We start from the raw sequence: 26,661 nt of genomic DNA, 5'->3' as shown, positions 1-26,661 counted from the left end.
GGAGGCGTCAATAAGAAGACGTTCGGAGGCATTTTCATGTGTCTATGGTCGGTGGGCTCATATGTGTCGTAACGTCTCCGAACACCTCCCAATGCTTCCAAAATTAAGAAGATTAAAGATTCACAGCAATTTGTCCCATAGTTTTTTTTTCAATCAAGGGTATTATACTAAATTCACAATTATAGAACGCGAACCCCGCGGCGGCAAGTAGAGCGAGAAAATTGCAAAATTAGGACTCCTAACATTGTCCTTTGCATATTTGCCATTCTAAACATCAACTTCGCAAATTTAGGATCACAAACATGTGTTTCTTGCATCTACTGCCATTAGGGGTATTTCCTCTCATTTCTACTTTCTTCATGGAATTGGGAGGGTGAAATAACCCTTTTGGCCCCCGGCCCCCCTATGTACCGCATGTTGACATCGCATTGCCTTCTCATCTCTCGCGCTAGCTGGACGTCGCATCATCTTCTTCGTGACCTAGTCTGCGTCGGCCGCCGCCTCCAGCGTTCTTGCACTGGCCGCCACCCCAACGCCGATCCCCGCCCCCACGCTGGCCGCCCCCCTCCCTGGCCACGCCCACCTTGCCGCGCCTGCTATGGTGCTGCCAATAGTCTAACATGTTTACGAAATACAGAAAATGACAATCATAGGGTGGTACCGTGTTCCTGGTTTAGCAGTAGAGTAATATGAAGTGTTCACGTAATCACAAAACACAACCAGTCGTTTTATTGCAGACGCACTAGTGACCAGTGCAGAATATAATGGTGCTCGGCTCCTTGCGCCGGTGAGCGCTTCACGTTCTTGGCCCAGATTGTGTGACCGTACGGCATGAGGTGGCAGATCGGCGCGCCGCCGGGATTGGTGCCAAGGAAGTTGAAGGAGACGTGCTCCCGCGCCTGCGCTGCGGCCACCGAGAGCACGCGCGCCGGCCGGGCGTCACGCGATGCACGCCAGCCCAAGCCACCAGCGCGTGGCACCTCCCCCGCCGCCGTGTGAACTCCGTCAACGCCATGGCGATGCGTGCAGCAGGGGGTGGCCGGCTGCCTCCAGGAGGCGGCGACGTCCAGCGGGACGATCGGGAGAACAACGATGCGACCTGGTGAAAACAAAATGAGGAAGGGCAAAAGGGTCATGCCACCCTCCCAAATACATGAAGAAAGAATAGAAATGAGGGGAAATACCTCCGATAGCAGTAGAGGCAAGAAACGCATGTTTGGGATCCTAAATTTGCGAAGTTGATGTTTGGAATGACAAATATGCAAATGGCAATGTTTGGAGTCCTAATTTTACAATTTTCTCGAGTAGAGCAGCAAGGTCAGCACCGGCGGCCGACCGAAGCCCCAGCCGGAGCAGCCCATGGCGGCGCCGTTGAGGATGAGAGGGTCGCCGGTGGGCAGGATGAGCAGGTCGCCCATGGTGCGGGCCACGGGCCACCGGGCGCCGGGTTTGAGCGCGCGCAGTCTCGGAGAGCGGCGATGATGTTGGTCTCGCCGAACTTGAAGGCGTTCTTGGGGGTGCCGCCGCAGATGATGACCTCGGGGCTGAGCACGTCGCCGCGGCGGAGGTCGAGGGGGAGAAGCGCGGACATGCCGATGCCGGAGGCGGGGTAGTTCCTGCCCGCGCCAGGGAGGGCCGAGAGGTCGCGGACGACCTGGCCGGTCCGGCAGTCGAGCACAACGGAGCGGTCGTTGGCAAAAATGAACAGAGTGCCGTCGATCAGGAGGTGGACCAACGGGTACAGGTTGTTCTCGACGTCGTCGTTGGTGTCACGGAGCAGCTGCAGGTTGTTGGCCTGGGCGTTCTTCTGGCCCTCCGCCGGGACGAACTCGTAGCTGAACGCGCGCCGGCCGCCGAGCACGATGGAGCGGCCGTCCGGCAGGATCTGCTGCGTCCCGTACCTGCTCACGCATGCATCACCAAGGCATGCATGTCAGCTGCTGAGAGGGCAGAGCGGCGGCCGCGTGCGAGGCAGAGCGAAGCCGTGAGAGCACGGCGGCGCGCAAGGCAGAGGGCGAGGGCGCGGCGGCGGTGGCTGCTGTTTGACTGGGGTGACCGGGCGGGTGACTGAGTGGGTCAAGATACACCATGACCATATTGTCTTTGGACGAATAAAATCAACCAAAATAGCTATTTTGAGTAGGTATTGGGAGGCGTTGAGAGGTGTTATGAAGCGTTTCCAAGCATTGTAAAAGTCCTCTTAGTAATTATCTATCCCTTGAACAATTCCTGATCTGTAGTAGTATAACAAAGTTATCTGACGTTCGTACGACCATTAATTAATTTCCACCCTATATGATTTATCCTCCAGATTATCAGAGGATCAGCGGCTCAGCCGCCAGACGGGCGACGAATTCGTGGGATCGTGAGCTAGAATGGCAGAGAGATGGAATGCCACATGATGCAAGCGTGGATCAGCCGCTAATAAGCAAGCTAATTCTTTTTGAAAAGTAAGTTAGCAAGCTGATTCCAAGATCTAGAAACCAGTCGTCGACCGATCGATTATTCCTCCCACCGGGAACCCGACATGCTCGGCCTTTTTTATGAATCAGCTAGGCGAGGAGGACAGAAGGAATTCAGAAACGACATGCACCTGCTCGTCACCCAATGATCAGCAAACTTGCTTATTTTACAACAACTAGCTATACGCGAGAGACCAATGCAAGTAGATGAGACCAAGCGCAAACGCCAGAGAGATCAGGATCTATAAAGGGAGGGATCGGAATTGAAACAACGGCAGCACCGAACAGAACACCTCGTTATTACTCCGTCCTGTCAAAGCTAGCTATTGCTTGATGGTACGGTCAGCAGTTGTTTGATTCCAGGCTAAACTTTAGTTTGTGTCACATTAAAGAGAATCTTAGTATTAAAAAGTATTAAATAAAAATTAATTATAAAACTAACTGCAGAACCCTAGGGCTAAATTACGAGACGAATCTAACGAGGTATATTAATCCATGATTAGCGAATAGTTATTGTAGCACCACTGTAGCAAATTATAGAGTAATTAGGCTCATTAGATTCGTCTCGCGAATTAGCACTCAGCTGTCAAAAAAAATTATAAACTATTTTATTTAATACTCCAAAATAATAAAATTCTTTTTGATGCGACAATGACTTAAAAAAATCTATGGAATCAGTCACTTGGCATGCGTCAGAGCAGCTCCGCGTCCTTGTCAACCATGGGCCCTAATATAATCTCAATACCAATAGTATATCCATCCATCCTCAGCATGTCTATCTCGTGCACAGGAGCATATATATAGATATGATACATATGTGATGTATATATAGATAGATATATACATATATATATATATATATATATATATATATATAGATAGATATATATATATATATATATATATATATATATATATATATATATATATATATATATATATAAACGTTAATAAGTCACTCTTGCATATATTGTGTCACTCTTTTGCAAAACTGAATTTGGGGGTTGCTGATGTTTATGCTTGCAGCCGTGTAACCTCTCTGAAATACTTCATGCACCCATACACGATGAACTCAACAATTCCCACAAGAGGAAAGGCACGACAAGAACGCATAACCATATTGAAACACTCTGCATGATTCGTTGTCTGAATATCATACCGTATTCCGTTGGTATCATAAATGAATGACCATTTCTCCTTAGGTGCACCTCGAATCCAGTGTGAAAATGGCTTCTCAATTGAATCCCTAGCCTCTGCAGCCTGACTCGTGACTGCTCCTGATGCCCTTACCTTCATTAGCTCTGCAGTCAACTGATCAAGCATCTGCCATAATGCATTGAATTTTCTCTATTGATTTTGGGTGCACAACCTCTTAAACAGGTTCTTAAGATCCTTGTTCTTGAAGTGGTCATAGAAGTTTGCACCCATATGCCTAATGCACCATCTGTTTTGGACATCGGGCCACAATGGAGGCGTTGTCGCAGTTCCACATTGCAATTTCAGTATTGATTGCAGCAGACCTGCATGCCTATCACTAATAAGGCACACATCTGGGCGTGCAGCAACAACATGAATCTTCACTCGTTCAAGAAACCAATACCAACTGTCTATGTTCTCATTCTCAACAAATGCAAATGCGAGCGGAACTATTTGGTTGTTGCAATCTACACCGATTGCGGTGAGTATCTGACCTTTATACCTTCCAGTCAAAAATGTGCCATCAATGCAGATCACCGGAAGACAAAACTGAAATGCTCTAACACAAGCACCTATGCAAAAGAAGGCTCGCTGCATAATTCTTTGTCCCCTAGTCACGGTTGATACGAGGTATGTGTCATAAAAGCTTCTAGGATTTCTAGCAGCAACCTGGAATAACATACGAGGTAGGTTATCATATGATGTCTCGTATGTGCCGAACCGCATCTCGAACACCCTTTGTTTAGCCCGCCATGCCTTCAAATAACTGATGGTGTACTGATAAGTCTGCTCAATGTGTTGAACAATCATTTTTGGCTCATAATTAAGGTTGTCCATAATAAACCCATACATTTGCTTTGCAACAAAGTCGCATGATATATTGCGATGTGAGGGAAGAACTTCTGACAGCAAACAAGTGTGCTCTGTCACAATGGAACATTTCCAGTTGGACTTCCATTTTCCCTTGAATGCATGTACTCGCCATGGACATCCATTATTCACACACTTCACCTCATATTCTTTACTGCCAGACTTTACGACTCTGAATTCTCGTTTCAATGATATTGCCCATAGTCTCACAGTATCTTTTACGGCTTCAATGTTTGGATATGTTGCACCTTGCACTACCTCATTCCCTCTGTACTCCCACTCATGATTTCATACATCTTCTGCGACATGACTGCCAAAACCACGCTCCTTCCACTCTTTTGGCAATGGGTACTGCTCGTCATCAGATGAGCCCTCATATTCTTCCATCTCTATTGCGGTTTGATCTTCTGCCTCCATACATATGGAACCCACGCTGCAGCCACTTACATATGGAACCAAAACTCCTTTCCAGAGGTTTATCTATGGCGCTAGATGTGCACTTAAAGACAGAAAGATCTACTCCATTTGGCCCATACATAACATTGTAGTCATCATAAAATACTTGAAACTGCATCTTGCTCGACATATCTGTATATCACATAATACTTATCGAGTTATACTCTTTACTTCACTACCTTATTCAATAATCCGTAAAAACTAAGTATGAAATTCAACTACAACGTATAAGTATTCATAAGTACGTGATGACACTCAAATTCTATACTGCATATGCCAAATTCTATTCTAAATCATAATTAATTTATAAACACGTCTCTAATAGTACTGCAATTGTAATAATAAATGCGTAGTACTAATTTTCTAAACTAATTTACTACTACATAACTACAAACTAAAGTATCATTAAACTCCTACTTAAATGGTTCTACTATAGCACTAATTAAATTAAATTACTCACCCATACTTAAATTACTCCTACTTAAATGCGTAGTACTTAAATAGAAAAATATATAAACTAAATGTACTAACCTGCAGATCACAAGTGCTGAATTCGGCAGGGCTTCGCCGCTTCCCTTTTCCTCACCCCTCTCTTTTTTTCTGGATTTTTGGTGGAATTTTCGGGCTCAAATGAGGAGGGAGGGGGGGGGGGTTGGACCTTATATAGGGGAGGTTACCCCGGTCGCCCGGGGGGGGGGCGGTGCGACAGGCCCCCCTGTCGCCCACGGGCTGGGCCCATTGGTCGCCCGAGGGGGGGCGACAGGCCCCCCTTGTCGCCCGTTGGGGGGGGCGACCGACCCCCTTTTTTTCAGGGACCTCGTTGCAAATTTGAAGAAAAAAAATTACACTTAGGGTCTGTCGCTCTATGAGAAGGCGACCGGGGGATATTTTTAAATATTTCAAAATAGACATATATTTTTGAAATTTTTATTTTTTAAAAATATAAAAAAGAAAAAACCGCTAAGGCCTGAATCCTCCAACTTAGTAAACCTTTACCCCTCGTACGGATGGGCCAGGGTTTCGGCCCATTCAAGCGGAAGAGCATATATCTCCTCGAGTATTGGGCCACCTATAAAAACGTTGAACAAAATACGTCCCAGTATTTTTTTTCTCTTAAAAAAGCTTGGCACGTTTCCAGCGTAAAGTAGTAGTAGCATCTCCGATCCGGTGGTTACAAGATAACACTATTGCAGTAATGATCCACGAAGCAGTGCCATCACATCTCACGGGATCCTTTACTTTAATACGCGACGACTCGCACCAACTCCCCAGCATGCACTCGATCAAGGATGAACTAACTAACTAACGCTCGAGTTTGTTGGATTTATATATAGACGATAAATAAAGATTGTCATCCGTTCTGTTAGAGTTGAATTTTGACCGAAAGAGAGATCGAGCCGAGCTGAGCGACCAGATGCAGTAGTACGTGTAGCCTGCTAGACCGCGCGTCCATTGTCTACACTCTACTACACCACACGCTAAGCTTGGTCAGGCTTCCCATTCTCTCTCTCTCTGTTTTTTTTTTTCTTTTTGACAATCTCGGGTGGAGAACTGAGCGGGCTCAGTTCGTCAGGTGAGCGGGGGCTCAGGCTGCCCGCCGCGGTTCGAGCGCCGGCTCGACGGGGCGCCTCATCTCCTTCTTAAACGATCTGCCAGTGCTCCTGGCTTACTTAAAAAAACAATCTCGGGTGTTGATGACGCAGCTATTTAATTAATTTTCGCATGATTAATTACTAGTTATCTTATTAATTATATACTCCTGCTGCAGTATATATATGTGCTCGCTCCGGCCGCCGCGGGATCCTCGTGCACGGAAATTAATTAATTAATTTGGCCGTTTATAACAACAAATTAAGTCATCAATCAATGTGGAAATAATTAGTCAATTTGGCCGTAACAACGACCGGGCGGAGAGGCAGGCAGGCAGGCAGCGGATTTCGTCGCCGCCGGCGCCTCGTGTTGCTGACCGTCCAGCCGGCAGAAAGAGAGCTAGCTTAATTAGCTAGGCAACTGCCTGCGTGCTTCATTCTTCTCTCTGTCGCAGTAGGAGTAGTACCTAGCTACCCTTCTGTCTGCAGCTGCACGTTGATCACATAGATCAGGCCGTTTAGTTGGATCGGTCCCCGGAAGAAACATGCATGCTATATATGCTAGCAATGCCTTTTCTTTTTCTTCCTTATTATAACCTGTTTGTTTTGTTCGTAACAAACACTAGCATCTTTATTTTATTTTATTTTTCTCCCTATACTAGATCGATGAAACATATATACACGTGCACTTGAAAAGTATACTTGCCACCATTCTTGGATCTTTTAAATTTATAAGCCGCGCGCATATTAAACATGATGTTCACCGATCATCCATGCCATATCATTCATAATCTGTGTCTAGCTACTTGTTGATCAATCCAACTGAAACCAGCATCCGACCCAGCCGGGCACGTACTTACTACGTGTGACACACCGTACCCAATCGATCGGAGCAGTCAAATCTCAGCTCGTCGAGCCTGCTAGTGCTAGGACTGTTTATTTCGTGCGTGCATCGCTCGGCACGTGCTGCGTGCTCGTACAGAAAGTCAGCTAGATCTGTGTGTTTTGCGAGCGAGCTAGCAACCTTACGTCGACACGTGTTCAGGTGCAGAGCGAGAGACGGTCATGGTCATAGTCATGGTCATGGGGCCGAAGAACACAACATGCAGAAATTCAAAACCCGGCCGGCTAGCTACCATTAGTAATTATCTATCCCTTGAACAATTCCTGATCTGTAGTGTAACAAAGTTATCTGACGTACGTATACTATATATGCTACTATATATCCAACGACCATTAATTAATTTCACCCTACATGATTTATCCTCCAGATTATCAGAGGATCATCAGCGGCTCAGCCGCCAGACGGACGACGAAGCAGGGAAGTTGGTTGGGATCATGGGCTAGAATGCCAAAGAGAATGTCACATGATGCAAGCGTGGATTAAGCAAGCTAATTCTTTCTGAAAAGTAAGCAAGCTGATTCCAAGACCTAGAAACCAGTCGTCGATCGATTCCTCCCACCAGGAACCCGACATGCTCGGCCTTTTTTATGAATCAGCTAGGCGAGGAGGACAGAAGGAATTCAGAAACGACATGCACCTGCTCGTCACCCAATGATCAGCAAACTTGCTTATTTACAACAGCACGCGAGAGACCAAGCGCAAACGACAGAGAGATCAGGATATATATAAAGGGAGGGATCGGAATTGAAACAAACGGCAGCACCGAACGCCTCGTTGTTACTCCTGTCAAAGCTAGCTAGCTATTGCACAACGTCAGAGCAATAGTGCTGCCGTTGTTTCAATAGCTAGCTAACAGAACAACTGCTGGCTGGCTCCAGCAGAACAGAGAGATCAGAATATTTGCATTGGTTGATGGTACGGTCAGTCACTTGGCACGCGTCAGCGCAGCTCCGCGTCCTTGTCAACCATGGGACCTAAAATAATCTCAATAGTATATCCATCCATCGTCAGCATGTCTATCTCGTGCATATATATATATATATATATATATATATATATATATATATATATATATATATAGAGAGAGAGAGAGAGAGAGAGAGAGAGATGATACATATGTGATGTATATATAGATAAATATACATATATATAAACGTTAAGTCAACTGAAAGTTGGTCCGCATGGGCGTTGCAGAGAAATTGACTCGGCGAGGGTTTTCTCTCCTCGTGTCTCTACTGCCCTGCTGACCGTGACCGGCCACCTCTCCTTGCAGCCATTTGATCGGATTGCACGTTGTACACGATGCTGCTGTGACCAACAAGTTCAGACCATGTGGGTGCGACTATCTATCTGAATTATTCCGGTACGGTGGAGGGTATATATCAAATATTCAAATGACCAACCGTCTATTCTTCGTCTATCTGATCTGAATAATTCCGGTGACGAGTATGACGAATCGTCTGATCAATCGTCTGCTTCTTTGGTTTAGGTCTCTGTCATCTTCGCTCTTTCGTGCCGTGCGCTCCATCTCCGCGTTGACAGACGACAGCGACATGTTCCGACGGCTGTAGAAGCAAGCAAGCAAGCAATGGAGAGAAAGAGCTCGCGCTGGATAATTAACTTTACAAGTCCGATCCTCTCCACCTTTTGCTGTTAGTTTCAGACCCACCCACAGAAAAAAAAGGTCCAAACCTTTGTAGTAATGTACCATGGGTCAAGAAAAGATCACCACGATTTTACGGGAGCGCCATGATCCCAATTCCCAACTAGACCATGGAATGTGACATTGCCGACTCATCGAGGTGCTCTAGAACGAACCATGGCCTGCGAGATGGAGCGGAGCTAGACCCAACGCTCCCTGGGGTCCCGGGCACCATTATTCCGATGCTAGATTATATCCAGTCAGCTATCTACAATCAATTTGCCGTACCAGTTACTTACTAATCTGTATTACTTCTGCAATCGTATATGCACGTTTCCATTCAACCTCAGGCATGAGGATACTTCCTCCGGTTTTTTTAAAAAATAGATCATTTTGACTTTTTAGTACATCGATAGACTATATCAAGGTAGCACATAGTAAAAACTATACATTTATAGAGTTAAAACAATCTATAATTTGAAACAGAGGAAGGGAGAGAAATACTAATGCCGTCCGCTTCGTGTTATCCTCGAAACGATCAGACGACAGCATATGATTGCGGCCGTAAGGTGACGAGAAGATCCTGACATTGAACGGTGTCAGCCGAAGCGGTTGGTCACTACCCCTGCATGATAGGAGCGCGGGTCTATTTCGAGCACGCGATATGCGACCACTATGGATGCAAGTTAGATAAAATGTAGATAATTGGATTGACATAAAAAATTAATTAAATGAACTAAAATGGCATTCTACGTACACTACTACAGAACAAATCTTTGTTCCAAGCCATTTGTCCCGGCTGCCTTTAGGCCCGTGATCAAATGTGCCTTTTATCCCGGGTCCAACGGCTAGCCGGGCCAACGGGAGGACAGGGGCCTTTTGTCCCGGTTGCTGGCTCCACCCGGGACAAAAGAAGGCTGCCGACGTCTCCCTCCCGATATTTTCAAGTCCTGGCTCCTCTCCTCTCATTTCTCTCCCTCTCCTCTCCTCTCTCTCTACCTTTTCTTCCTCCCGCCCCCCTTCCTCAGCTGCCTTCTCTCCTCCCTGCGGGCACTGGCAGGCACCGCCCAGGGGACCGGCGCGGGCACCGGCCAGGCGCAGCTAGCGCGCGGTCGCTGGCCAGGCGCCGCTGGCGCGCGGTCTCTCCATCAGCTCCCTCCCCGGCGCTGGTGGAGGCCGGCGAGCCGCCAGGGCGCGAGCAGGCGCGGCCGCAGGCCCCGCGCTGGCGGGGACGAGCGTGCGCCGGGGCGGGCCGGTGAGCTGCAGCCGCGCGCGCGGCCAGGCACACACCGCCGAGGACAGGCCAGCAGCCGCGGCGCGGCCCGGCGTGGGCGGGGGCCGGTGAGCTGACGCTAGGACGGGCGCAGGTGCGGCCTGGCGAGCCACCGCCGCCGCCAGGCGCGGCCAAGTGCAGGGGCAGCAAGGGGCAAGGCGGGCGACGACATGTGCTCTGTGATTTTTTTTTTCCATTTTTGATTATGCTGGTGATGGCAATGAATCTTTGTGTAATGTGAATCAAATCGATCTCTGTGTTGTGAATTGTATCTTATGCTTCCTTGTGTGATGTCTGTGTGATCGCTGTGTGGCGATTAATCTTGATTTTGAGATTGCAATTTTGGTCACCTTTTGGATTCGGAGAAGCTGGCTCCCGGATGCGGAGCTAGCGAGCTGATTTTTTTTTTTTGGCGAAAAACTATATTTATCCCGGTTGAATAGCAGCCGGGATAAAAAGCATACGCACATTTGTCCCGGATGGCTATAAAAAGCATACGCACATTTGTCCCGGATGGCTTGTCCCGGTTGGAAAACCGGGACTAAAAACAGTTTGCAACTGGGACAAATGTGAATTTCTGTAGTAGTGGTATAATTTAGGAGGAGAAATAAACCAGAATGACATACCATATACCATAGTAATTAATCAGCTCAAAGAAAAACATCATTAGATATCCACTTGCATTGCATCCTTAACACCACCGTCATGCAGAATCGCAGATGGCTTCTTACCAAACTATCTACCTGATACCGCGGACCAACTACCACCAGAAAATCTATTTCCAGGAAAAAAAAAGAAACATACCACCAGAAACCACAAATCCAACCTCATGAATCCGACATCCCCAGCCTTTTCTGAACACCCCCTGTTTCAGACAGACCTAGTCATTGGTACAACCTAAAGGTGCAAGCAGATAAGACCGAGCAGACAAGACAAGGGATAACTGATGGCGAAAAAGAGTGCAATATCTTGTCTGTTTTTCCAACAAAGAAAAAGCAAACATGAGCACTGACTGCTTCGCCAACAAACTGCCATCGATCAATCGTCATCTGACGTGCACCAAAGCTTCCACGTCCCTGTCTCCACCATGGGTCCATGGCCCCATAATCTCACTAACGCTGCCTAGTGGCATCACGGCAAAGTCTTCTGATAAGATAAGTATTGCAGCAAAGAATGAAAGAGTCAGCAATAGTTTGCGGCACCTTTTAATTCTCCGGCGGCAATCCGTGTTCTTTTCCCAGCAATTCTCTCAGGGAATAGAAAAAAAAGATGGTAACAAATTAACAAACACAATGACCCTGAAATGTGCACCACTTATCTATATAAGCAGCTTCCTCCTCCTCGCATCACCCGGTCCATCATCTCCCTGTTAATCGCTGCAGCTGGTGAATCGCCTTCCCTGCTTGCCAAGTTGCCAACTTGCCATTGCCGGAGCAGCAGCAGCAGCTGGTCGCCATGAGCCGGGGCGGTGGCGTGGGCAAGCACCTCCAGCACGTGCGCTGGCTGTGGCGGGCGCCGCTTCGGGCGCTGAGCGCGGCGCGGGACCTGTACGTGCGCAGCCTCACGGGGTGCGCGGGGCAGCTCCCGGGGGACGCCGCCTTCGGCTACCCGTCCTTCGCCGGGGCGCCGGGGTTCCGCACCGACAGCTTCGCGTCGTCCCGTCGCTCCTCGGGCTCCGGGGACGAGGACCTGCGGGAGCTCATCCGCGCCGCGTCGCAGCGGAGGGCGGCCGAGGCCGCCGCGGCCGCGCTCCCGGCGGCCGTGCCGCGGAGCCAGAGCGCGGCGGCCATGGCGCGGATCGACGAGGACGGCCCGTGCGACTTCGCCGGGCCCCTCGTGTTCCCCAGAAGCCGCAGCTGCGCCGTCGGGGCCGCGCCCAGGGGGAGGGGCAGGGTGGCCGCGCTCGCCGCCTGACGGTTCCTGCTGCTTGTTCGACGGCGGCTGCTCTGCAAGGTTGGAGGTCCTTGTGATGAACACAACATTACTGTACTCGTATATATCAACGCTGTTCATAGTGTACTCGATTCTTTCCTCTCTCTTTTTTCGTTGAAGATTTTTTTAAAGGCTGCTGAAACCTGCGGCTGCGTTCTGTAATTTGTCCAGGAATTGTTTCTGGACCTCTCCTGTGCCCTGTCCATGTTCTAGTTGATTTGATTTGGGTGTTACTGTTGTGTTTGCGTAATGCAAGTGTAAACACGGCATGATGAATGCTGGCTTAAATGGACTGGAATTTCGTTTGGACAAGATTTCGAGGCCACTTCCTGCTGCCACTACTGGCTGAATTCTCCAATTTTTGTTCGGTCTAGGAAAGCCTTAGAAAGGATACCTTACCGATATCAATCATTTCATCGGTATTCCATGGAGAGGCCCTGGAAGGGCAAGCCAAGCCGATGATGGTGTTGTGCTGTGTGTTGGAACTATAAACATTCTACAAGGAGTGCAGCGAACGACTTCCTGGTTAACTTGAAGAACTTAAGACTCGTTTGTAAAGAAAAAAAAGGGACCTTTTTCATCGACAAGAAAAGAAGAACTTGAAGGGTCTGGAGTGCCCAAAAAAAAAAACAGCTTTCGTATGAAAAAAATGATGGCTCCTCATTGTACTGCCAGCTATCACAACTCGCTTTCGGCCCGTTCCTGTCTCAACGACCTGGGGCCTTTGACAGTGAGCCCACTCACTATCTTCCACAAAAGACTCGAGATATTATATGGCCCATACTTTGCTTTACTGCCTCTGTATCGTGTCATGCCCCGAGTAGGCGAGTAGCTCCTAGCTCTAAAATTCATCGTCTCTCGCTAAAAAAAAAATGGTTATCCCCCTCCCCACCTCACCCTCGCTCCCTCCACCACACGCGTACGACGGCGCCATGGCCGAGTACCGCCTCGGTGTCCAGCTGCATGGGCACGCCACGATGTAAGCTGCCGCTCTTCTTCCTCTCCCACCACCTTCCTATCTCAGTTTGCTTCATTGCAAGGATTGTCATAAAACATTTAATAAAATATTTCATTGCGCGGGTACCTTGTTCATGTATTGTTTACTTTTGTAAAGCGAAGCTTTACTTCTTTCAAGCAGATAAAAAGCACATTAAGAAACACCGAAATGTGTGTGGAAAGAATTGGAAGAGGTATGTTATGTTGAAGTTGAATCACTTATTGTGCCCGATCTTCTGGTCGAACTTGCCACTTCAAATTCATTTGTTGTCTGCTTGACTACACAAGGTGCCCACACACAACACATGCATCCGACCTAACCACATCAATATGTGATCTGACTTCATTTATTTGTACTCGTAATTTTTTATGCTCTCTATTGAAGGCTAATGATGAGGGGAGGTTGTTGGCAATGGATTTTACACCAACCTAACCACATCTTATGATGCTGATTTTGCATCGAATTTGGTATTGGATGATTTAATGTGATTGTACGAGACCATCCTATTTTGTGTATCATAGTTCCAATAGCTTTGTTTATTGAAATCCTGATTTTTTTCGTGATAAAATCATTTTTTAATTCATTTTAGCTATCCAATTTACCCAGCAAGAAGAATTAATGCAATTTAATATTGCAAATTTTGTTTGGTTTTTGTCTTTTTCAGGTTCAGATAGGGCTTGTTCAGTTGAGCTTTGGCCTCACATTTCCTTTTCCTAAGGATAAGAATTATAACATCTTACTACAATGTACTACATAATGGGCTTGTGAATTAAATTGCCCTTAACGTGTATATTTTACCTTATCTCTGTAGAATGACACTTGATTTGGCTTCTTCAGTTCACATAGTATCTATCATTCTATGCGGTTCCTTGCAGCGGGTTACCAAGAACATGAGGCTACATCCCCATTTTCATGGAGGCAATGGACAAACTCCTACCTGAGCTGACAGATGCACAAACCATCAGTTAGGACTGATGGTGATGCAGATGTTGGACACACTCCTCATGGATGAAAAGATGGTTCATGCAGCTTTAAGTAGTATGGTCCTTTTTTTGGGTTCCACTAGGTTTCAGATAGAATGGAAGGAGAATTGCATGGGAATTTAGAGGAATAGCCTTGGATAGATAGGTTCAGATTCATGCCGATGCTTTGATGTCTGATCTATGTGCTACCCATTAAGTTTTAAGTCTAGAAGTTGCCTCTCTGTACTTGTCAATCCTTGTCATGCACTTATTTATATGTGTGATTTATGTTCCTACATACACTAGGAAAATGTGGTTCTTCATACTTGCTTACTGATTGTGCATGCTTGGACCTAGGAGTTTCCGTGCGGTGCAGAGATAAGAGTCAACGCTGATGTTTTTTTTTTGAAAGCATGTCAACACTGATGTTTGAAGGTACCGAATGGCTCATATAGTCTTCTCACTTGTTTCTAATTTTCTTAAGCTAACTAATCAATTTCCTTTTCACTCATTTTTTTGTTGCTTCACTTTTTTTTTCTGTGGCCTTCCGTGGTAGTGACTATGTCACTTCAAACTTTCCGCTTAATTTTGGAAGGATTATTGGCTGGCTGAATACCCACTAACCAGTGGACAATTTCCAATTTTGGTGCTTTTTCATGCTGTCTTACTGTGATGAAAAGTTTTTAAGTCACGTAGCAATGCACGGGCATACTTAAATCCAAAGCCGGTGCAAGTTATCGAGCTCGCTTGCGGCCCGTTCCGGTTTTTCAACGCTCTAGGCCTTGATCGCGAGCCCACTGACGGCCCACACACAAACGTCCAGACAAAATACGGCCCGCGATTGCTTTCCACGGCCCAGCAGCCTTAATAAAAAGCAAAAGGCCACGGCAAAAAAAAAAAAAAAAAGCTGCTCGCCTGCTCTGCATCGTGTCAAGCCTGCCCCGAGTCCCACCCACCTCGTCGTCTCCCACCTCGCCCTCGCCCGCTCCGCCGCGCCCGTACGACGGCGCCATGGTCGAGTACCGCCTCGGCGTCCAGCTGCACGGGCACGCCGACGACGTAAGCCGCCGCGACCCATCTCCCCTGCTCCCCCTCCTCTCCCACCACCTGCCCCGTCTCTGTTTGCTTCCTCTCCAAGCTTGCGGCGATACCCTCGGTTTCGATCCGCCCGCTCCGGAGCCCGAACCCTCGCCTGCGGGGGTTCGGTTCTCGCTCGCGGAGGAAGCCGCGGGCTGTTTGTTTTGTTGGCTCGCCGCGGGTTTGGCCAGCGATTCGATCTAGCTTCGTTGCGTCCGTGGGTTTTGGCTTGCCCTCTCTCGGTCCGTTTGGTGCGTTTCCGGGGGAGATGGATTTCGAGTGCGAGTGCATTGCCGGTATGTAATTTACTTCCGGATTCCTCGTATGGGTTCAGTCTGTGGCAGTGGATTTAGAGAGGTTTAGCGAGGAGTAACCTAGTGGGGTAGTTACTTGGTGGGTGATCAGTGATTAGATCACTGTAGTTTTAGCTGTTTTTTGCTTGGCAATTGCAAGTAGGTTGGTGATTCTATGAATGCAAGTTAATTAATTTCAATGCAATTGACCTTAGTATATGTAATTGAAACAGAGAACATAAGACTTCCTTTCGTCTGCTCTAAGTGCAATTCCACCATGTTCTTGTAGTTCTGCGGATTTAAGGTCCATCTTTAAATCATCATATCAGATTATTCAACAGTGTATAGTTCAATTGCCTCACTGTGATCACCCTTAGTATTGTCAAAACGTTCTTTGGATTATACATTTTGTGTGGACACCGGTTTTCCGTGGTTGGTATATCATGTTCATTCTTCTACAGGTTCGTGGCATTTGTGTATGTGGTGATACTGGGATTGCAACATCATCAAGAGATGGGACCGTGAAATTCTGGACACGGAACCCAGAAAAGGAGAGTGAATATGTTCTCTCTAAGACACTCGCAGGACATTCAAGTTTTGTAGGCCCATTGGCTTGGATCCCTCCTTCAGACCGCTTTTCTGAAGGAGGAATTGTTTCTGGTGGGATGGATACATTTGTTTTCCTCTGGGACCTGCATAAAGGAGAAGTTGTTGAGAGAATGAAAGGGCACGATTCACAAGTCACTGGACTAGCTGTAGACACTAATGGTGACATCATCTCTTCTTCAATGGATTGGTAAACTCTCTTAGACAAGCATAGTCTTAACACTTCTTGTCCTTATGGTATCTTTTCTTCGAGTGCCTTTTGTTCTGATTTAAGTGTCCGGTTGTGTGCTATTAATTTAAGAGGTGCTGATTTTTTCATGATGTGACTGTAAACAATACTACTTATCATGGTTGAACCTGTTATTGTATGAAATATGTGAAAACTGTATTCTGCATCTCTTAATTATCAGAGCACCTTTGGTGTACTTTGTGCTTGAAGTGTTTGTTCTACTGGAAGGATGCCCTAATCGATGATACAGTTTTTTTCCTTTATAGTGCCAATGTCCTATTTCACTGACATACACATTGTACGTGCAGTACTGTAAGACGGTGGAGAAATGGCAACGCTGTAGAGGTTTGGGAAGCGCACAAGGTTGCAGTGCAAACTGTTCTAAAGCTGCCCACAGGAGAACTCTTTACTGGTAAAACTTCTGCTATATTGTTTTTCGCATTTTCATTTTATTGTGTCCTTAACTCCTTATGCATAGGCCGCTTCTATCTTTTGTCCTGTTGATATGGTGTCAATTTGTTTTTTGTTTATCTGGCATTTGACAAATGAAACTTTGTGGAGCACTGTAGCTTTGGGACCAAAATTATAATGGAAGTGGAATTTGCTTAGTTTGTAATCACTATGTCTTTTGGAAAGCACTTCATTTTTATAATTCTGGCTGCACTAACTATTTAAAACCTCTGTTATATAGAGTAGAGATGACATAATTTTTTCATTGGAGTTATTGGCTCGTCTAGATTTTAAACACACTATATAAGCTAACTTGTTCTCAATGCTTATCAGAGTTTCCTTGGATGAATCCCTCATAATTTTATGAACAAAAATTTCAAGCGATTGATTATTATTTTACTTATTCCTACTTTTTTATAGGTTCAAGTGACTCCACCATTAAGCTGTGGAAAGGAAGGACCTGTATACAGACATTCTCCGGACATGCAGGTTTAATTTTGTTCATTTTTCTTTATCCCTACTGCAGAAAGCAGTTATTTAATTTGTGTGTGAAACAGTACCTGCCATCTTGGTGAATTGAGCTTACATTGTCCTTTATTTAAGTCTACTTTCAGTAAGGCACCTGTAAATTCTTGTTGCACACTTGCACTGATGTATAAGTTCCGTGTTATTCTTAGCATAAAAGATTAACATCATTTATCAATCTACAGCATGCAGTATTTTTTTGTATAATCTTCTTTTTGTGCTGTTTCTTTGATGCAATTACTCAAACCTGACCTAATATTATGTCACTTGCAGATACTGTTAGATGTTTAGCAGCAATGCCAGGTCTAGGAATTCTTTCTGCCTCACACGACAGGTGAGTGAAGGAGAATGCCCATAAAAGTTCCTTCTTCACCTATGCGTAGAAGCACTTTTTGATAAGAGAGAACGAAAAACTTTCTCATCAGAATGTTTCCTTGGCTTACTGAAAATGTTCCCGACCCAACCTTTTGTGCTTTGCCCTCTCATCTTTTCAATTTTATGTGTCATTTGACTCATTTGTTTCTTCTACTTTACTGTCATTGGTTGCTATTTGTTCACACATGATATTTTTGTTTGTTGCAGCACTATCAAGTTATGGGTGTTGACAGGTCAGCCCCTGCTGGAGATGATTGGGCATTCTTCTCTTGTATATTCTGTGGATGCACATTCTTCAGGTCTAATTGCTAGTGGCAGTGAGGATCGCTCTTTGAAGATATGGAAAGGTGATGTAATTTTGTATTCTAGTTTCTAAATGCCTTGGCATTTCTTATGTTGAGCTTGATTCTCTGAGCAACTTTATAAACCTGACTAAATCAGGGCACAACCCATTCTACATACTATCTTGGCTAAAGAAATGTTAAGTTATGTCTAACTCAATGTTTAAATACTTCCCCTCTTAATGTGTCCAGTATTCTGAAAACCTAAACTATACTTACCTGCTGAACTTGTGCAGTAGAAAAGGAAAATCTTATTGGTACAAACCAATAGTCCAGAAAGTGCTTCATGTACTTTTGTCCTCTGATTTTTCAAGTGAAATATTGCAGATGGAGTTTGTGTTCAAAGCATTGAACACCCGGGATGCATATGGGATGCTAAATTCTTGGAAAATGGAGATATTGTAACTGCTTGTTCTGATGGTACTGCAAGGATATGGACGACCGATACTAACAGGTTCTGCAGTGACGAGGAACTTGCAGCTTATACAGATCTTATTTCTCAATACATGCTTAGCAGGTTAGCACCTCCTGTTTCATATCTTTACTTTTTCTGCAAAATTTGTATTTTTTTGTAGATTAGAGTATCCGTTATGTTAGTACCAGCCTACCTTGTTTTGTGTACTTTTACTTAGTGATACAATACTGTTTTGCTATTTTCTGAAAATTAAAACTATAGGATTATTCACTCATCTGTTTTGACTGTGGCCTGTCTGCTCTTGATGTTTTCTGAAATCCTGAAATTGGAATCCTGGAATCACTCATACATGATACATATGCCTTTTCCTTGCCTTAACAGAAAGACCGTTGGCGGACTCAAGTTGACAGATCTACCAGGGGTTGAGGCACTGCAAGTTCCAGGTTTCATATCACTTTTTTTTTATCCTGATACTATTGACACATTTAGATAATGACCCAATGCTAAATATAGACCGCTTGGCTTCAAATGGGCCATTCCACAATCTGCATGTATTTCAAAATACAATGTGAACATTCTTTATTGTATTTCAAAATCTCTATCTTCTGTAAATGTTCAGAGCCTTCTTATAAACTGTCCCCTTGATCATTAGCATGTAAAATACGTAGTAGTGTGAAAGGCAATATTGTGGTGTTTAAGCTGAAGTAGCTCAATTTCGTATTAGACTAATAGTTTATTGTGTGTTTCAATATTATATCTGTGCTAAACTTCAATTTACAATTTTATAACGTTTTGCTCAAGCAGGGAATTCTAATGGCCAGACATTGATTGTTAGAGAAGGGGACAATGGTGTCGCTTATTCATGGAATTCAGCAGAGTTCAAATGGGACAAAGTAAGCCCCTTTGTGCTTTAGAATTTTCTTGTCTTTCCATTATATTTACATAAGTTTTTGTCCTGACCACTTAATAGAACACGAAAAGTTGAGGAATAATGCAATATTGCTGGTTTTGCTACTTGATTTTGGTAGAGTTGCTTAACTAGCAGGCTGCTAGATGTTCGATCCATCTCCAAGGCATAATTTAATCTCTAGCCTATGGCTTAATTATAACATAAAATATGATATAATTGATCACTGACACTTTAACATCATATTGCTATGCCAGGATAATGGATTTTAAGTTTCTAAATTATTTGAAGCTTGCTTTATCACATAAAGATATAGTGGTAGCTGTCTTTCCTTGACCTGGCACTGGATCCTTTATTGTATAACCATTATTTTGAGTTTATCTAAATACTGTTGCCAACCAAATTGCTAGATTGGTGAAGTAGTGGACGGACCTGGGGACGCTGCACAAGGCCAGGTTTATGATGGTGTGCAGTATGATTTTGGTAAGTTGGGTTCCCTACGATGTTTTGCGCTAACCTTTGGTTTTCTTATGATATTCTGAAATTTGGTTTTCTTACGATATTTTGATTTTTTTTTGCAGTTTTTAATGTTGATATTGGAGATGGAGAACCTATACGAAAACTGCCCTATAACCGTTCAGGTATCACACATGTATTTCTATATCTGTGATTTTCTCTGCTATTGGTTCTGGAGTAAGCCAACTTGTATATGATTCATATACTTGATCCTGATTCAACTTTCAAGTTGTCTTATGTAACTTTCTGTATCTTATGTGTAATCTTTGAAGCTAGTGGTATATATACATTATGGAATCTTTCTACGGCTTACATTATGAGAGTATTTGACTTTTTGTACTCATGTTCATTTTCTGCAGACGATCCATACGCAGTCGCAGACAAGTGGCTCCTGAAAGAAAATCTGCCCTTGACATATCGCCAACAGGTGGTAGAATTTATACTGCAGAATTCCGGCCAGAATAACTTTGTTCCAGATCCATCTTTTCGTGATCCCTATACTGGGGGTAAGCATGTCTTTGTAGCTACTGTCATATTTGCTGTTGGTTGCTGCTGCCTGCTCCTGACAACCAAGTTTGATTATGTATCAGGTAATGCATATGTACCTGGTGGGCAACCATCTTCATCAAATGGTACGTATTCAATCTCTATGCCCAGAAATCGATCTGGTTCTGTTCCCCCTTATGCTGTATTGGGTTCATACTGAATCAAATGTTATATACATACTTGTTTTGCAGGTAATGCTCCAAAACAAATTTTCAAGCACATACCCAAGGTACTATTAACCTTAACAATTGCTACATTTGTTATAAACAACACTGATACTTGGACTTGAGACACAGTTGAATGCACCTGATTGTAAAACTAAGTCGTATTGGTGAAGCTTACTTGCAACTGCACATGAATTTATATGGTACTGTTGTGCTATATTAATTGTGCCCTCTGCATCCCTTGGTTGTGGTGGATACTTATTTCCTCGGTTTTATATAAGGTGGCCACACACTTCAAGAGTAAAACATTATAAGTTTTCAGTACAGGTATTCAACCATACATGTGTTACAGGAACTGAGATTCATAGAACTTTCAATTATATTGATGATGTTAGTATAAAAAATGTAGAACTATTGATCAAATTTTCTTGCCAAGTCAAACAAAGCCTAAACAAAACAGTTAAAGCAGTATAGTTGATGCCCTTTAGTTAATTTTATTTTTACCAGAAACAAGCAGCCATTAAACAAATATGAGTTGTATTACAGCCTTTTATAACTTAACCCATAATTGGCTTATTCAATTTGCAGAGTGGAATGCTGTCATTTGAGACCGCTCAGTTCGACGGAATCCTCAAGAAAGTTACAGAATTCAACACAGCACTTTCATCTGACTCGGTATCTAAAAGCTTGTTTCCTGGTGTCTTTTTGTTGCTTCTAAAATTTAACATCTGAATATTTCTTTTCAGAACGTAGAATATGTTATTTTGTTATTAGATCCATGCTTTAGCTGTTGTGTTATTGAGTTTTTCTTACTAATTGGCTTGTTTGTCTCTCAAGCTGCACAACTAACCTACACATTGAGAAATAATATATAGAAGTATGTTGAAAGGTAGAGGGCATGGGTTGCATTTTTTTTTTGAGATAACGCGACATAAGTAAATAACCTGAATGAAGGGAGCTGATTAAAGTTTATTCCAAATCCCAAACATGCACTTGTTGTGGCAAGCTGATTAGGAAAGAAGGCTAATGTGGCGAGCGTGTGATGAAGCATGAATATTGTATTTATTCACTTTAAGTAACCAGTTAAATAGACTTAGTGACTTGCTCTTTAGTATGTTATGAGTTTAGAACACCTTTAGAAACACAATATCTATAATAGTTTTTTTTCCTCACTTGATTATGGTTCATCTAGCTCAAATCTTTAAAATTTGGCCGTGGTGTACCTTTAAATGACAGTCTTGTAGGTGATACCTCCACATGTGTTGTTTAGAATCACAATCCTTGGAAAGAAAGTTTATCAGAGATTTAATTTATAATAATTTTCACGATTTCAAGGGGATTTCACCTCTCCGTGCATATTCTTAGCATCCCATTTTGGCTTAATTTTCAACATTGTATGTTCAGGAACAGAAACAATTGTCGCTGTCTGAGACTGAGATGTCAAGATTACCTGCCATAGTGAAAGTATTGAAAGAAACTTCATTTTATCATACAAGCAAGCTTGCAGATGTTGACATGGCATTGTTGGTAAAAATATTGTCTTGGCCAGCAAAAATGATGTTTCCAGGTATATACCCTCTTTGCCCCGTAAAATTAGTTAGCATCATAGTGATTACTTCGGTTACCCAATTGAATTTTCACTGTAATCAGAGGAAAGCAAGATATATCTATTAGAAACTCTTGCTCAATGTTTGTAGCAACCTGAATGATTGTTAGAACCTGCTAGTTACATTCTGCATGGAGCTGAAACCTAGTATGTTATGTTCTAGGGTTAAAATGTAAGTTTTTTCGATGGCAAAGGTTTTTAGTCCAACTGAAAGGTGGTCTGTCTGTCTTGCAGTTATTGATTTTCTGAGAATGTTCGTGTTGCATCCTGACGGAGCTGCTTTACTTCTCAAGACCATTGAAACTGGAAACGGTGGGGTTTCGGCTAACGCTCTTTCTGCTAACCCCCATTCTGTTACATCTGAATTATCGTGCAAGCTTAAATTGTTTAGTTGTCTACACCTACCATCTCTCTTTATCACTGGAACTGACTGTTTCCGACATGGAAATCAAACATTATTGTTTGGTACTGAATGAAGCTTCGCTCCTTATGTTGTGTCAGATGTACTTATGGAGACCTTCCGTAAAGCTGTAGCACCACCTGTGCAACCAGCAAATTTGCTTACAATCCTTAAAGCTGTGACAAACTTATTTTATAGCTCATGCTTGCACCAATGGTTGAGGATCCACTGTGCCGAGGTCAGTCCTCAAGTTAAATAATTACTTTTCCCTGGAATTCTCTTTATCCATTATGCATGCTAGTAGCCTCAGGTTTAAATTATTTAACTCTTGAATGTTTTTTGGTACTAAACATTGATGACCCGGTTGATTAGAGCATGGCACATTAGCCTGTTATTTAGGCTTGCTTTTGGGGACTGACAATTTTCCCCCCTAACTTCAGATCATTGATTCCTTGACTAACTGCAAGTCTTCGTTTAGCAAGAATGCACACTTGGCGTATGCCACGCTTTTGCTGAAGTAAGTCTCAAGTTGAACTGTACCTGTTTGTGCATTGCAAATTTGCTTAGAAAGGAACAATGGTGTTTCCGTGTTTGAGAATGCTGATCTTCCCAACATTTTCTGCAGCTATTCTGTTCTTTCAATTGAAGCAAAGGATGAACAGAGTCAGACTCAAATTCTTTCTGCTGCCCTTGAAGTGAGTTTTCCACCTCCTACTACATCGAGCCATTTCTATTTTCAGAGAACTCCCATCTCTTACTTTTCTTACTTGAATTTACAGATCGCAGAAGATGACGCTCAAGATTTTGACTCCAAATACCGGGCACTCGTTGCAATTGGTTCCCTTGTATCCTTTTTCAACATTCTATTACTGCACCGTTTCATGCTCTGTGATTTGATTCCATAGCTTCGCATTTTTTTGTTCTTGTAAATTTTCCATGCTTTGGCATGAGTTGCCCTTGACCTAACTCAACCTTAGATGCAAAAGGGCCTTGTGAAGTCCCTTGCTCTCGACCTTGATGTTAAGAGCGTTGCAAGCAGCGCAAAAGCTTCTATGGACTCGAAGATTGCTGAAGTCGGAGCTGACATCGAGCTGCTAACAAGATGAGAAGAGGGTTGAATGCAGTTTGGGGAAATTCCTCCATGGAGGTGCCATTGCGCATGATTTAGCTGTGGAGCCGGGGTTCGCGTGGCAAGCCGATTCAGATGCACTCCTGGAGCTACCACGGTTTTCCTCCTGAAGACCATAGGGTTATGATTAGTGTCAACTTGTAACCATCACGGGACTATAGAAGTGTGGATTTTGGGTGGTTACGCTTTGCTTTTGTAAATTGAAATGACCGGATAGTTGCCTCGATCAAAAGTTTTATGCGGCAATGTTTACATGGACGGTGATAGCCCAATCGGCATACTTCAACAGTTTAACTGTTGAATTCTTATCAAGTACATAGTCCAGTTCTTTCGTGAGCCTGAGATTATTTTTGAGTGATTGCTAGTACAGTTGGTATAATAATAACCTCGGATATTCATGCCGCCAGTTCGCTACCGTATGGGAATTCAAGTAGACAGTGTGTCAGTGTCACATGGCTTATTTCATTAATGAAAGATTGAAAGTACACTAAAGGGTACACAAGTTGCTCTAGCAGATAGGTAAGATACGATGTTCAAATTACACAGTCCTGATGTTCAAGTTACACAAATTTTCGGTTTCGTCTGTTAATCAGAACGGATCAGCTATGCCATAGAAGCGACGGTTGAACTTGAAAAGTAAAAAAAAAAAAAACTGTTCCATTGCCGGGATTTGAACCCGGGTCGCCTGGGTGAAAGCCAGGTATCCTAACCGGACTAGACGACAATGGATTTGATGCTCAGAATTGACAGATAATGTAATCGTATTGTCCTCTTGGCTTAGCCACCACCACAGCTGGTCGTGTAGCTAGTCACCCGAGGCCACTGCCCTGCCCCAAAATCCGAAGGCCATACATACAAGTAACGGTATATGTTAAAGCCCGGTCTGCTACTACGATTCTATGTAACAAGTCCAAGTGGTACAACGTGACTCCGAGTTAGGAGATGTTATTTATAAGAAAATATTTAAAATAATCCATAGAAATGGTTATCCTATAAAGTTTACATGCTATAACTTATGATTTATAAATGGTTAGTCAGCCAGCGCTGGTACGAGGCGGGCAACCAGAGAATCCCGCGGGTCGCGTCTCTAATAGAGTGCAGAACGGACCGGCCGGGATTTAAATCTCGATCCTCATGCCGCGTTTCTTGAGGTGGCTGGAGGTTAATCTACCCTCTGACTTCTTTTATAATGTACTAAAATTATCTCTGCACTTGCATATGAAGTTTGATGTTTACCTTCAACGGGGGCCTCCGACTATGGATTTGCCCGGGGCCGTCACTGGCCACCGTACCAGTCGGCAGTCGCTTTGTACTGTTAGCCGTGCCTTTCAGCATGTGCTCCAACACCAACACATCTCACCAACCCGACAGCATTCGTCACCTACTCACCTCGATGTGAGCCAGGGCCGGTCAAAAAAAATTCGAAGCAGCATCGCCAGCGTCCCATTTCGGTACACCATTTCAACTACCAACTTTTCTTGAGAGAAAAAGGCGACAGGGGAATAAAATCCATCAACTTTATTTCGTGTCCTTCAGTCCGGCCGAGACCGGAAAAGTGTTAAACACAGGTCAAGTCGACAAGAAAAAGGCAGGAACTCTTCTGCTGGTCAAAGAGCCTACGTGTATGAGTACATACGGAGTCCTCTTTTGTACGCTAATCCTTGGCCGTGTGCTGACGCACACCCTCATGTATGTAATGTGATGACTGATGAAGATGAAGATGAAGATGAAGATGTACAAAAGGCTCGAAGGCAAAATAACCTCATCACTTCTGTTTCAAGGAGAGGAGCCTCATCGCTGCATTATGCCTTGACCTGTTCAGAATTTTATTTTAACAAATTTAACTGACAGAGCTTAAGATCATCCTACTTTGTCTAAAGGGATTTTTTAAACAAAATATTGTACTCGTACATTGTCTGAGAGAGAGAGAGAGAGAGAGAGAGAGAGAGAGAGAGAGAGAAAATGTATTTCCCTTTGGCTTCTGGTGATGGTCACCCTAAACATTAGTGTCGTTCTCCCGTCTCCAATGATCACATATCAATGCTCCCACTAGATTGTGGCGATAACCTAGACCGGTAGCCATGATGCTGATTTTGAACTGAAGTAGCATACATAAACTACGCATAACTATGCGTAATGACTTTGCTTAGGACAAGCATGTCGATTTGCTCAAGGCAAAACACAATAGTAATGCGCAAGTTGTGTTTTGTTGACTGGAGATGACCATATGGCGATAAACCACGCAAGCCCACACCTTAGTATCTCCCCTAGAGAATTCTTCAATTTTAGAGACCGGCCACAAGTTTGAAATTGAGGAGCTCATTTTTTTAGGGAGAGAAGACTCCTTCAATCACGAGTACACGTTGGCCAAAGAGCCAAGAATGAAAAAGAGCATTAGATCCCTTTTTTTTTTTTGAAGGGTGATCCTTTCTTTTTTTTCTAAAAAGAAAGCATTGGCTTGAATTTGAAACCGAGCGGCAATAGTCTGCATCGATGATCAAGTGTCCGAAGCCAGAAGATGGCAAACGAGCACCTACAAAAGCATGCTTTTTCTCTTCTCCGTGTCTGAAGAAGTTTGGAGCATTGGGTATCCGTTTCAGTGTCCGGTTGCTAGTGTTTGGTACTGGACACCGTGAAGGGCATTGTAGCACAGTGACAGCTTTTTCAAGCACAAATTTTGTTTCCGAAGTTCCAAACACAAGTTTGAAGTTATACTCTTTTAAATGGATCTTAATCCAATGTGTCATTTGGGACGTAAAAAGAAATTTCTACCTCTCCGGCAGCAGTCAAAGGCACCC

At 44.1% G+C, this 26,661-nt stretch overlaps 3 protein-coding genes and 1 non-coding gene across 4 annotated transcripts; 2 read left to right on the top strand and 2 right to left on the bottom strand.

The window, feature by feature from the left end:
* Nucleotides 1–1,198: 1,198 nt before the first annotated feature.
* Nucleotides 1,199–4,837, bottom strand: LOC120659521 (aldehyde oxidase GLOX1-like). Its single transcript, XM_039937703.1, has 2 exons — nt 4,824–4,837; nt 1,199–1,904 (listed from the first exon to the last, which is right to left on the bottom strand). Exons 1-2 carry the CDS (start codon nt 4,835–4,837, stop codon nt 1,319–1,321), a joined length of 600 nt encoding a protein of 199 aa, XP_039793637.1. The 3' UTR covers nt 1,199–1,318.
* Nucleotides 4,838–11,549: 6,712 nt separating this feature from the next.
* LOC120661076 lies at nt 11,550–12,637 on the top strand. Its single transcript, XM_039939769.1, has one exon. The coding sequence runs from the start codon at nt 11,849–11,851 to the stop codon at nt 12,305–12,307; it is 459 nt and encodes a 152-aa protein (XP_039795703.1). The 5' UTR covers nt 11,550–11,848; the 3' UTR covers nt 12,308–12,637.
* A 2,518-nt stretch (nt 12,638–15,155) lies between these two features.
* LOC120661067 (phospholipase A-2-activating protein-like) lies at nt 15,156–24,200 on the top strand. Its single transcript, XM_039939758.1, has 22 exons — nt 15,156–15,343; nt 16,116–16,450; nt 16,798–16,901; nt 17,360–17,428; nt 17,738–17,798; nt 18,047–18,186; nt 18,508–18,697; nt 18,977–19,038; nt 19,400–19,488; nt 19,913–19,985; nt 20,084–20,143; nt 20,378–20,524; nt 20,609–20,650; nt 20,756–20,793; nt 21,317–21,403; nt 22,133–22,295; nt 22,569–22,646; nt 22,836–22,972; nt 23,175–23,251; nt 23,360–23,429; nt 23,514–23,579; nt 23,712–24,200. The coding sequence occupies exons 1-22, from the start codon at nt 15,296–15,298 to the stop codon at nt 23,838–23,840; spliced, it is 2,265 nt and encodes a 754-aa protein (XP_039795692.1). The 5' UTR covers nt 15,156–15,295; the 3' UTR covers nt 23,841–24,200.
* A 318-nt stretch (nt 24,201–24,518) lies between these two features.
* Nucleotides 24,519–24,592, bottom strand: TRNAE-UUC. Its single transcript has one exon. It is a non-coding gene; the product is annotated as a tRNA-Glu (tRNA).
* Nucleotides 24,593–26,661: the final 2,069 nt, after the last annotated feature.

This window comes from Panicum virgatum, chromosome 2K, assembly GCF_016808335.1.
Source record: "Panicum virgatum strain AP13 chromosome 2K, P.virgatum_v5, whole genome shotgun sequence".
Taxonomy (NCBI): Eukaryota; Viridiplantae; Streptophyta; class Magnoliopsida; order Poales; family Poaceae; genus Panicum; species Panicum virgatum.
The sequence above is the reverse complement of the archived record's forward strand: the minus strand, read 5'-3'. Positions and strand labels throughout refer to the sequence as shown.